Source organism: Hyperolius riggenbachi, chromosome 10, assembly GCF_040937935.1.
Source record: "Hyperolius riggenbachi isolate aHypRig1 chromosome 10, aHypRig1.pri, whole genome shotgun sequence".
NCBI lineage: Eukaryota > Metazoa > Chordata > Amphibia > Anura > Hyperoliidae > Hyperolius > Hyperolius riggenbachi.
Window position 1 is genome coordinate 56,814,722 of NC_090655.1, and position 13,382 is coordinate 56,828,103.

The 13,382-nt window shown below is 46.1% G+C and overlaps 1 protein-coding gene across 1 annotated transcript in view; it reads right to left on the reverse strand.

Annotated features, from left to right (window-relative positions):
- The window catches only part of LOC137534197 (VPS10 domain-containing receptor SorCS3-like), an 872,207-nt gene that overhangs the window by 36,202 nt on the left and 822,623 nt on the right, over positions 1 to 13,382 (reverse strand). Inside the window, exon 21 of the mRNA XM_068255595.1 lies at positions 7,277 to 7,400. Coding sequence (XP_068111696.1) covers positions 7,277 to 7,400 — 124 coding nt within the window. The remainder of the gene's footprint in view (positions 1 to 7,276; positions 7,401 to 13,382) is intronic.

Consider the following 13,382-nt stretch of genomic DNA (forward strand, 5'->3'; position numbering starts at 1 on the left):
AAGTACGTACACACACGCCAACCAACCAAACAAGCAACTCACGTAAATACTGCAAACGAAATGACAAACTGCATAACATGTCCACATATAAAAACAACAAAGTTGTTCAACCAAATTGTACACGTGGAAAACCTACTAAATGGTTGCGCAGGTTGATGCACCGGCCGGATCTGGCAAACTACCGGTTATCAGTTGGTGGTCTTGTTTTTTGCCAGCCCAGCTGTCTTCCAACAGACCAAGCTTAAACCCGTACACACACGCCTGACTTAAAGAGAACCTGACGAGATAATTAAAAGTGCCAGATCTTTAAAGGACACCAGGGGTGAAAAAAAAACGATTGAAATAAACAATTGTATCTATCGTTCGTCTCCTAAAAATGACTTTTTAAGATATTCCACAGTTTTATGTTATATTTAAATCTGATTTTTAAGTTTTCACTGTTTTATTGTTTTTGCTCAATGACATATTCATTGAAGTATGCCAGAGCTAAAATCTATGAATTATTGACCCTTTTTATCCCTTTCCTGCTCTCAGAAGCCATTTTTTGCCAGGAAAGTGTTTTATAGTTGTACATTCTTATCAGTGAGGGTCACACTGTAGTCTGATCCTTCCTGTCCTTACTCAGACAGGAACTGCTACTTACATACCTGATGTTTAACTCTTTCAGGCAGAGAAAGAAAAAAAGGAACACAGCATAGTTATTTGTGCACTAGGCACTGTACATACACGTCGTCTATCTCATCATGTCACATGTCACCTCAGGTATCCTTTTAAGCGATCTGGTGGGACACATGTACACATGCTGGTTTCTAGGTGTGAGGGGGCCTCCCTGAAACACCCACCTTGGCAGAGTTCTAATTAGCTTGTGTACGTGACTTTAGAGGCAGGAATGTGGCTATAAACCAGGATGGAGGAGGAAGAAAATATACAGCTCTCTAAATAAAGCAAAATTACCAAACTCTGTCTCATCAGAACGTTTAAAAACAAAAAAAAAAACACAAAACTGAGGTTTACCGAAATGTGGGGGCAGAATATAGTCCCCCTTTAGACCACCCTATGAACACACGATGATGACAAACAGCAGAGCGATTAGATTACTTTTTTTTCCATTTAAATAGGCTGAATGATTGATTATACAATTGGAAACCTGTGTGATACTAATTAAAGAAAATGGCAAGTTTGAAAAATGACTCTAATCCAGTTATTTATGATCCTTCCCAGGTAGGAAGGGCTAGCAAGAAAAATTCGGGCAATCTTTTCCATGGATGGCTTAACTGTTCATTTGTTGGATTTCTGGTAAGGCCACAAGGGCCAAGGCCTTGGGCAGCTGATACCCAAGGGGGCGGCTGGATATGGAAAAGGGGTTGATGCTTGTGGTAGATGAGATTGCAAATGGAATAGGGATGGTAGTAATGGGAAGTTACACGCAAGAGCTATTGCCCAGTGTAGCTGTACACATGGAACTGTTCTAACAGGGTGTTATGGAGGAGGTCGCTGCACATGTTAGGGGAGCCACAAGAACATTGGCTTGGAGGAGGAGAAAGTCTAAATCTGGCCTTGACCACGCGTGTCAGCGCTTGACAGGTGATGCCTTTACCATACAGTGAAAAAACTGTCTAGTCGCGTCTAAGCACAGCAACCGCTGTGCTCAGATGGAACTCAATGGAGGGCCACCTGTTCACTGCCTGTACTGAAAACACTAGCTGGTCAGTGGATGGGAGCAACTGACGGGTGCTGAATTCACCGCCTGTCAGTTGCTTGTGAAGAAGAGTCTTAGGATGTTTTATACAATAAGGAGTAATTCTTCCTGTTTCACACTTGCTTTACCTGATGTGGCACACATGTACATGAGCCAATTGCTTTTCACTTAATAACTTTTCTGGTGCACTAAACAGTTTTTTAAAGTGGGCCTGAACTCTTGCACAGGACAGGAGAGAAAACAGAGAAATGCGCCCTAGGTGTATTTAGAGAGTTTAGCATGTTTAATTCACCCTCACCTGTGACGGATCACAAGTGTAATTTGCTCAGGAATTTCGGCAGAGCAGCTAATTTGTAAACACAGGATGTTAACCCTATTTCTGCTTCCATGAAAGCCGGAAGTAGAAACACTGCTTGAAAAGTGTTGCCCTCTCACACACAGTGAACAGATGATTTTATTGAATAAGCACCGTGTACAGTACATCTTGCCTGTGTAAAGTAGATCTTGCCTACAGATGACACTATTCTACTGGTTTTGCTGTATAAGATTATCCAGACTGTGGTGCGTTGCTGATTCCTGTTTTGCCCGGAGTGTAGAAAAGAATACTGCTCGTGTAGAGTCCGGATTTATCCTTTTTTTTTTTTTTTTGCCCCTAGGCCAAGTATATTGGGGCCCCACTTCTAAGTGTGCAGCGACCCTCCCGTTCAATGTGCTGCACCCTCTTCTAAGTGTCACCCCTGTACAGCAGACACTCTCTTTCATGTACAGCCTCCTCTTTAATATGAAGCAACCCCTATTTCATGTCCAGGTGCCCCTTTGGGCAGCAGCTGCCTTAGGCACGGGTCTTGGTGGCCTTTCCAGAAATCCAGCTCTGACAGTTGGTGAATTCTGTAATTCTAGCTTGTTATCCTGCCTCCTTGACTACTGAAAACAACATGCACCATTAAAGGTGTCCAGCGATCCATGACTAAGGATGGGATGAGTGGAGAGAGAGCAACATTTAGTTTGTCGTGATGCAAAACTGAAACTGAAGATTAATGGTCACGAGCCATGGCGTAGGGCTTAACTCACCTTGTTTGCCATCTCTGACCGCAGCACTCCACAGCCCTCTACATCCTCCCGACACTTTCTACTTCCAGGTGCGAAGAAGGAAGTGTCAGTAGGATGGAGTGAGGTGGCCACCCCCCTCTGCTGTGGCTCACATTCACTAATGCTCAGTTTCACCACTCTGGTATCAGAAGTCTGGAGGTATTGGAGACCAGTGGTGGGCCGAAATTTTGTATATGCAATTACGCATCGTAATGTGAAATTTCAGAGAAAATCGTAATTAATTTCGTATGTAATAGTAATATTTAATAATGTTGCATACATTTTCACATAATTTTCACAATTTCGCATAATTTTGTGTCGACTTTAGCGGTTAATAGCAAAGCCCCCATACATGCGATTTACACCAAAATTGCTTCCTCCAGCCTCCCATAGTCCGTGAGGTCCCTCTGCATCTTCTGGGTCCCCTCCATTCTCTTGCTGGTGGCTCTGTTAGTGTGCACCTGCGCATGTGCGGCCCCTATGCTTGCCCCTCACTGTGAGCGTTCTGCACATGCGCAGTTCTCAAAAGAATGAACCACGCATTCGCAGGACGCTCACGGCAACAGTAGTGTTGGGCGAACAGTGTTCGCCACTGTTCGGGTTCTGCAGAACATCACCCTGTTCGGGTGATGTTCAAGTTCGGCCGAACACCTGATGGTGTTCGGCCTTTTAAGTTCGGGTTCGCCCCGAACTACTGAATGGCCGCCGAACAGGGCCCCTGTTCGGCCAAACAGGGCCCTGTTCGCCCGAACATGCCGCAATACGGCCCGCCTATGGGGTCGCAGGCATAAGGGGGGAGCATGCCCCGATCGCGGGGGGGGGGTCGGAAATTCCCCCCACCCCCTCCGCTAGCGCTCCCCCCTCTGCCCGCTTCCCCATAAAAAAAGTTTAAGGCAAGTTAAATAGTACTTGGTGGCTGGCCTGGCACTGGCAGTGGAGTGAGGAGGAGGAGGAGTCCGAGTAGCAGAGTGACGCGTTGAGGCCGGGCAGCGGGCGGTTCAGCGGTAGTACCCTTGTGGTACTTCCGCCCTTTCTCTGACCTCACGTCCTCTACGTGATGACGCATACGAGGGTACACATGACGCGTACCCTCGTATGCAGAGGACGTGAGGTCAGAGAAAGGGCGGAAGTACCACAAGGGTACTACCGCTGAACCGCCCGCTGCCCGGCCTCAACGCGTCACTCTGCTACTCGGACTCCTCCTCCTCCTCACTCCACTGCCAGTGCCAGGCCAGCCACCAAGTACTATTTAACTTGCCTTAAACTTTTTTTATGGGGAAGCGGGCAGAGCGCTAGCGGAGGGGGTGGGGGGAATTTCCGACCCCCCCCCCCCCCCGCGATCGGGGCATGCTCCCCCCTTATGCCTGCGACCCCATAGGGCCCCCAAAATGGGCATGTTCGGGGGTCCCATTGACTTCCATTGAGTTCGGCGTTCGGGCCGAACATGCCGAACATCTGGCCCATGTTCGGCCTGTTCGGCCCGAACCCGAACATCCAGGTGTTCGCTCAACACTAGGCAACAGGCATGAGTGAGACGAGCGCGCAGATGGGCCGTGGGCACATGTGCAGTTGTGCCACCAGCAGGAGAACGGAGGGAGCCCAGAGGACACTGAGAGACCTTACGGATTATGGAGGAAGCCCCAGGTAAGTTCAGTATGGCATTTTTTTCGTGTGTTCAGGTTCCCTTTACAAAATTTTAAGCACAAAATAAGACACCAGAATTTCAGGAAAGTCCTATTTAAAAGTAGGACTACATAGACAATTGTTTCTCATTTCATTTCATTTTCACTTCAAGTTTACGTTAAGATCTAAGAGTGAAAGTTACGTTTAAAACTGGGTATATATCTCTTGAAAGGTGGAGTTTATGGAGGGTATTAAATCCGGGTATTCATCATCTGTTGCCTGTAATCAGGTTGCTTTTGGCCTGCTGAGCACTTACATCCTCTTAATGACTTTTTAAATTAACTTTGTCACCAATTGGCTAATGACATTGCGCACAGCGTTTTCATCTGTCGACGCTCCCTGCAGAACAGATGGCGGTCTCGCTATGATGCTGCGCTTCTGCAGGGAGACTCTTCCGCTAATGGCGTTTTTTTGTTAACCGTTTTGCACTTCAACATCCTATCAGGCACGGCTCCAAACTGAAGCAGCGAGGACTTATGGGCCCGTCTGTGCCGCGCACGGCTGGCAGGTTTTATAACGCGCAACTGAATAAGTTAATCAACTTTGCATATCTGAACGTAGGTTTTTTTTGTGTTTTTTTTTGTCACCTGTATCTCTAGTGACATAATTACATATGAGTATATGCCGACGGTTCCTGCGGTCCCTATAACCAGAGATGGATTAAATGGTACCTGAGATGATGATAATGGCTATATTTACACTTACCTAGTACTTCCCCATGCCCCAGAAGGTGTGTGCTCCCTCGTCATCCTCTCCTGCCACTCTGGTGTCTTCTAACCACCCCCCACCCCCTCCGGTAATCTGACCCACAGCCCTCTTCTGCGCATGCACCTTCCGTCACGCTACCACAGCCAGGAGTGTACTGTGCAGGGGAACAACGCTCTCGGGGCACTTGAATTGCCCGGGCCACACATGCACAGAAGCGCACAACTGGAGGATTAGAAGACACCAGAGCAAAACCGTGAGGGAGCACATGCTCCTGATGGGGCTTGGGGAAGCACCAGGTAAGTATAAATCTAGCCATTATCGTCATTTCAGGTACCCTTAAATATGTAATGGGGCCCCAGGCAAGGTGGTAGATTTGGGACCCCCTTGTGGTCCTTCTGGTAAGCGGTGGTGGAGAGATGTCAAAAATGGTGGCAGGTAGGCCCCTTGACACCCACTAGGCCCCAAGCACCTGCCTAGGTTGCCTGGTGGATGATCCTGCTCTGTTTATAGCCCCTGGGATATCTAGGAATGATGCAGTATCCATATGGTAGGTTGCAGATGCAATTGTGAGGTGTGTATGCATATTATCTTCAGCAAAGGTAGGTTTGCTGCAAGTACTTGCAACCACCATGAGAGCCTGCAGGAAACAGACCACCATGAGAGCCTGCAGGAAACAGACCACCATGAGAGCCTGCAGGAAACAGACCACCATGAGAGCCTGCAGGAAACTGACCACCATGAGAGCCTGCAGGAAACTGACCACCATGGGAGCCTGCAGGAAACTGACCACCATGAGAGCCTGCAGGAAACTGACCACCATGGGAGCCTGCAGGAAACTGACCACCATGAGAGCCTGCAGGAAAATGACCACCATGAGAGCCTGCAGGAAACTGACCACCATGAGAGCCTGCAGGAAACTGACCACCATGGGAGCCTGCAGGAAACTGACCACCATGAGAGCCTGCAGGAAACTGACCACCATGAGAGCCTGCAGGAAACTGACCACCATGGGAGCCTGCAGGAAACTGACCACCATGGGAGCCTGCAGGAAACTGACCACCGTGAGAGCCAGCAGGAAATTGACCACCATGAGAGCCTGCAGGAAACGGACCACCATTCTTGCTCGGTTCTCCAGGTCTGTTCATGGGAACTGGGTGGTCGCTCTCCTATATTTCAACAGGACATGCTAAAGATGAATACCTCCCAAGGGAGTAAAATATTTAAAAGCCGGAGGTAAGGATAGACTTACCTCCCCACAGATGACACAGCAGTATTGAATCAGTAGAAATTATTATTTTATTTCTCACTCCAATAAAAGTCTGGTTTCGCGGGTCTCACTCCCGCTTCCTCAGGAGCCATTTTTGCAGCGTCCGTCAGGACAATTGTCCTGACACTGCTAAAGTTGCTCCTTTTTTGTACTTTGCGTTTTGCGGATCTTACTCCCACTTCCTCCGGCAAACTTTTGTGAGGAAGTAATTCCACCCTTACCTCCGGCTTTTAAATATTGTACTCTTGATTGGCGCCTCTGTATTTCAAAACAACCGATTATCCACCCTGGTGAATGGTTGTTCTGCCCGTTTTCCTGTCTACGGAGAGTGACTTCTTTGCGAATATGGGGAAATTATCCTGTCCCCACTCAGGCTTACAGTGGTGGCTAGTGGAGGCAACCCACCTTTTGTGAGTAATTTTCATTCAGTGTTTTGATATATTTACATATTAACGTTATTGCACCTTTTGGGGATCTCAATTCTTTCCTTTTGTTTTCACCTCCTAAGGGAGGACCAGGCTAACAATGTTGACAGAGGTGAAGGCGCACGGTATGTATATGAGTAAATTTTATATAGTTATCTCATATACGTACTGTATCTAAGGGCCTCCATCCCTGTCAATATTACTACATATAATTGTTGTTAATTACGGTACATGTTGCAGTTATTGCTTGAAAAGTGCTGTAGACCTCTCCTATGGAATGCTCTCTGACACCAAATTATAGATTCCCCAACATTGGCAATTTTTCTATTTTAAAACAGGCTGCATACAAAATGACATATTGGGGATGGCGTTCTACCCCGATATGAGGCAGATATAGTCACATACCATGCACTGCCACTTCTTTGGTGTCCTGAATCAGGGTGCTCCCAGCAGCTACTTGAACAGTTATGGTGTTGGTTCCCTCCACACTGAAGGTCAGGGAGATGCTGCTGTCCAAGGTGATGAGAGGCTGGAGATACAGAAGAAAAGGTCATCTTTGTAGGAATACAAATACCCACTGGACTAAGCAGACATGATAAAACAAGATTCAGAATAATAAGGCACCCCATAAAACAGTACAAACATCATCCTATGGAGGCAGTAAACTGGTTGCATATGAGAAGTGGACAAAACGGTTGCTGTCATTAAATGTAATGTTAAATATCAAATATTGTGCGCAAAACTGGATGATTTGGGTGCCAGGTGCCTTGCCCGCCAAACTAAAGCTTTTTGTTTTCAGAATTAGTGGTTTGAAAAATATCATTATGAATTTTGTTTTGACAATTATTATTTTTGTAATTTATCGTTTTAACTTTTCAACATTTTGATATTCTACTTTTTTTCATCATTTTTACGCTTGTTTTGAGAATTATTATTTTGTAAATTATCGTATGCAATGGAAAAAGGGAGTTGTAAAGTTAAGCAATAGGAAGGGGAGTTTAGGGTTAGGCACCACCAGGGGGGTTGTAGGGCCAGGCACCACCAGAAGAAGTCTTAGGGCCCTTTCACACTGGCGCAGTGCGGCATTTTACCATAGCCTACGACTAGGGAATGTAAGTTTATGGGGGAGTTCACATTGCCTGTGGTGAGCTCCCCTGGACAATACCCTATGTAACACGAGTGCATACCTACGTTACCGTGCGGCGGAACCAGAAGTCAATATAAGTCTATGACGATGCATGTTTTGGTTTTTTAATGACCCACAAGTTTTATGCGTCGCGCATGTGTGGAAGCGTATTTTAGCAGTATGCTTCTGCACAAGTGATCGCTTCGGCCACAGGAATTGAGCATAATTTCCTGCATGGCCACGCTGCCAGACTTTAGTACGCGATAATCCCCAAAGGCCTGTTCTTGGCGGTTCAGTTCCCAGACTGCACCGCTACCACCAATATACAGTGTGAAATCGGCCTAAGGGTTAGGCATCGGTAGAAGAAGGGTTCTATGTGAGAGTAGGGTTAGTTTTAGTAGTAGTCAAATATTAATAATAATTAGTCATATGTTTCAGCTACATGTTAAGGTGGCCACACATGATACAATTAATGATCGTTAAATATGATCTGATCACCCGGAAAAATTGAATGCTTTTTTTTTCCATTTGACTGAAGAATCCGATCAGATTTCCCCTTTTTTTTCGATTTTTATTTTTTTTATCGATCCGGAATGCTGGAAATTCTTTCAATTTTTCTAAAGGTTGCATGGTGTGTGTTAGATTGTCAATTTATTAACCACTTGAGGACCTAGGGCTTTCTACCCCTTAAGGACCGGCCACTTTTTTTCCATTCAGACCACTGCAGCTTTCACGGTTTATTGCTCGCTCATACAACCTACCACCTAAATGAATTTTGGCTCCTTTTCTTGTCACTAATAAAGCTTTATTTTGGTGCTATTTGATTGCTCCTGCGATTTTTACTTTTTATTATATTCATCAAAAAAGATATGAATTTTGGCAAAAAAATGATTTTTTTAACTTTCTGTGCTGACATTTTTCAAATAAAGTAAAATTTCTGTATACACGCAGCGCGAAAAATGTGGACAAACATGTTTTTGATTAAAAAAAACCCATTCAGTGTATATTTATTGGTTTGGGTAAAAGTTATAGCGTTTACAAACTATGGTGCAAAAAGTGAATTTTCCCATTTTCAAGCATCTATGACTTTTCTGACCCCCTGTCATGTTTCATGAGGGGCTAGAATTCCAGGATAGTATAAATACCCCCCAAATGACCCCATTTTGGAAAGAAGACATCCCAAAGTATTCACTGAGAGGCATAGTGAGTTCATAGAAGATATTATTTTTTGTCACAAGTAAGCGGAAAATGACACTTTGTGAAAAAAAAAAAGTTTCCATTTCTTCTAACTTGCGACAAAAAAAAATGAAATCTGCCACGGCCTCACCATGCCCCTCTCTGAATACCTTGAAGGGTCTACTTTCCAAAATGGGGTCATTTGTGGGGTGTGTTTACTGTCCTGACATTTTGGGGGGTGCTAAATTGTAAGCACCCCTGTAAAGCCTAAAGGTGCTCATTGGACTTTGGACCCCTTAGCGCACCTAGGCTGCAAAAAAGTGCCACACATGTGGTATTGCCGTACTCAGGAGAAGTAGTATAATGTGTTTTGGGGTGTATTTTTACACATACCCATGCTGGGTGGGAGAAATATCTCTGTAAATGACAATTTGTTAATTTTTTTTTACACACAATTGTCCATTTACAGAGATCTTTCTCCCACTCAGCATGGGTATGTGTAAAAATACACCCCAAAACACATTATACTACTTCTCCTGAGTACGGCGATACCACATGTGTGGCACTTTTTTGCACCCTAACTGCGCTAAAGGGCCCAAAGTCCAATGAGTACCTTTAGGATTTCACAGGTCATTTTGAGAAATTTCGTTTCAAGACTACTCCTCACGGTTTAGGGCCCCTAAAATGCCAGGGCAGTATAGGAACCCCACAAATGACCCCATTTTAGAAAGAAGACACCCCAAGGTATTCCGTTAGGAGTATGGTGAGTTCATAGAAGATTTTATTTTTTGTCACAAGTTAGCGGAAAATGACACTTTGTGAAAAAACACAATTAAAATCAATTTCCGCTAACTTGTGACAAAAAATAAAATCTTCTATGAACTCGCCATACTACTAACGGAATACCTTGGGGTGTCTTCTTTCTAAAATGGGGTCATTTGTGGGGTTCCTATACTGCCCTGGCATTTTAGGGGCCCTAAACCGTGAGGAGTAGTCTTGAAACGAAATTTCTCAAAATGACCTGTGAAATCCTAAAGGTACTCATTGGACTTTGGGCCCTTTAGCGCAGTTAGGGTGCAAAAAAGTGCCACACATGTGGTATCACCGTACTTGGGAGAAGTAGTATAATGTGTTTTGGGGTGTATTTTTACACATACCCATGCTGGGTGGGAGAAACACCTCTGTAAATGACAATCTTTTGATTTTTTTTACACACAATTGTCCATTTACAGCGGTTTTTCTCCCACCCAGCATGGGTATGTGTAAAAATACACCCCAAAACACATTGTACTACTTCTCCCGAGTACGGCGATACCACATGTGTGGCACTTTTTTGCACCCTAACTGCGCTAAAGGGCCCAAAGTCCAATGAGTACCTTTAGGATTTCACAGGTCATTTTTGTTTCAAGACTACTCCTCACGGTTTAGGGCCCCTAAAATGCCAGGGCAGTATAGGAACCCCACTAATGACCCCATTTTAGAAAGAAGACACCCCAAGGTATTCCGTTAGGAGTATGGTGAGTTCATAGAAGTTTTTATTTTTTTGTCACAAGTTAGCGGAAATTGATTTTAATTGTTTTTTTTTCACAAAGTGTCACTTTCCGCTAATTGTGACAAAAAATAAAATCTTCTATGAACTCACCATACTCCTAACGGAATACGTTTGGGTGTCTTCTTTCTAGAATGGGGTCATTTGTGGGGTTCCTATACTGCCCTGGCATTTTAGGGGCCCTAAACCGTGAGGAGTAGTCTTGAAACAAAAATGACCTGTGAAATCCTAAAGGTACTCATTGGACTTTGGGCCCCTTAGCGCAGTTAGGCTGCAAAAAAGTGCCAATCATGTGGTATCGCCGTACTCGGGAGATGTAGTATAATGTGTTTTGGGGTGTATTTTTACACATACCCATGCTGGGTGGGAGAAATACCTCTGTAAATGACAATTGTTTGATTTTTTTTACACACAATTGTCCATTTACAGAGAGATTTCTCCCACCCAGCATGGGTATGTGTAAAAATACACCCCAAAACACATTATACTACTTCTCCTGAGTACGGCGATACCACATGTGTGACACTTTTTTGCAGCCTAGGTGCGCTAAGGGGCCCAACGTCCTAATCACAGGTCATTTTGAGGCATTTGTTTTCTAGACTACTCCTCACGGTTTAGGGCCCCTAAAATGCCAGGGCAGTATAGGAACCCCACAAGTGACCCCATTTTAGAAAGAAGACACCCCAAGGTATTCCGTTAGGTGTATGGCAAGTTCATAGAAGATTTTATTTTTTGTCACAAGTTAGTGAAAAATGACACTTTGTGAAAAAAAAACAAAAATCAATTTCCGTTAACTTTTGACAAAAAATAAAATCTTCTATGAACTCGTCATACACCTAACAGAATACATTGGGGTGTCTTTTTTCTAAAATGGGGTCCGTTTCTGGGGTTCCTATACCGCCCTGGCATTTTACGGGCCCAAAACCGTGAGTAGTCTGGAAACCAAATGTCTCAAAATGACTGTAAAGGGGTATAAGCATCTGCAAATTTTGATGACAGGTGGTCTATGAGGGGGCGAATTTTGTGGAACCGGTCATATGCAGGGTGGCCTTTTAGATGACAGGTTGTATTGGGCCTGATCTGATGGATAGGAGTGCTAGGGGGGTGACAGGAGGTGATTGATGGGTGTCTCAGGGGGTGGTTAGAGGGGAAAATAGATGCAATCAATGCACTGGGGAGGTGATCGGAAGGGGGTCTGAGGGGGATCTGAGGGTTTGGCCGAGTGATCAGGAGCCCACACGGGGCAAAATAGGGCCTGATCTGATGGGTAGGTGTTCTAGAGGGTGACAGGAGGTGATTGATGGGTGTCTCAAGGTGTGATTAGAGGGGGGAATAGATGCAAGCAATGCACTGGCGAGGTGATCAGGGCTGGGGCCTGAGGGCATTCTGAGGGTGTGGGCGGGTGATTGAGTGCCCTAGGGGCAGATAGGGGTCTAATCTGATAGGTAGCAGTGACAGGGGGTGATTGATGGGTAATTAGTGGGTGTTTAGGGTAGAGAACAGATATAAACACTGCCCTTGGGAGGTGATCTGACGTCGGATCTGCGGGCGAACTATTGGTGTGGGTGGGTGATCAGATTGCCCGCAAGGGGCAGGTTAGGGGCTGATTGATGGGTGGCAGTGACAGGGGGTGATTGATGGGTGATTGACAGGTGATCAGTGGGTTATTACAGGGAAGAACAGATGTAAATATTGCACTGGCGAATTGATAAGGGGGGGTCTGAGGGTAATCTGAGCGTGTAGGCGGGTGATTGGGTGCCCGCAAGGGGCAGATTAGGGTCTGATCTGATGGGTAACAGTGACAGGTGGTGATAGGGGGTGATTGATGGGTAATTAGTGGGTGTTTAGAGGAGAGAATAGATGTAAACACTGCGTTTGGGTGGTTATCTGATGTCGGATCTGCGGGCGATCTATTGGTGTGGGTGGGTGATCAGATTGCCCGCAAGGGGCAGGTTAGGGGCTGATTGATGGGTGGCAGTGACAGGGGGTGATTGATGGGTGATTGACAGGTGATTGACAGGTGATCAGGGGGGATAGATGCATACAGTATACAGGGGGGGGGGGGGTCTGGGGAGAATCTGAGGGGTGGGGGGTGATCAGGAGTGGGCAGGGGGGAGATAAAAAAAAAATAGCGTTGACAGATAGTGACAGGGAGTGATTGATGGGTGATTAGGGGGGTGATTGGGTGCAAATAGGGGTCTGGGGGGGTGGGCAGGGGGGGTCTGAAGGGTGCTGTGGGCGATCTGGGGCAGGGGGGGGGAGAAATCAGTGTGCTTGGGTGCAGACTAGGGTGGCTGCAGCCTGCCCTGGTGGTCCCTCGGACACTGGGACCACCAGGGCAGGAGGCAGCCTGTATAATACACTTTGTAAACATTACAAAGTGTATTATACACTTTGTATGCGGCGATCGCGGGGTTAACATCCCGCCGGCGCTTCCGTATAGCCGGCGGGATGTTGCGGCGGGCGAGCGGTGACAGGCGCCGGCGGAGGATCGCGTCACGGATGACGCGATCGCTCCGCCCATGCCCTTAGAAGGACCGCCGCCTCTGTGGGTGAGCCGGTCCTTCAGGGCTCCACTTCCCGGCCGCCTCTGCGCAGGACTGTCATGGGATGATGTGGTGCATCACCGCTCAGGAGATGTTGGGGCGACAACCAGACAC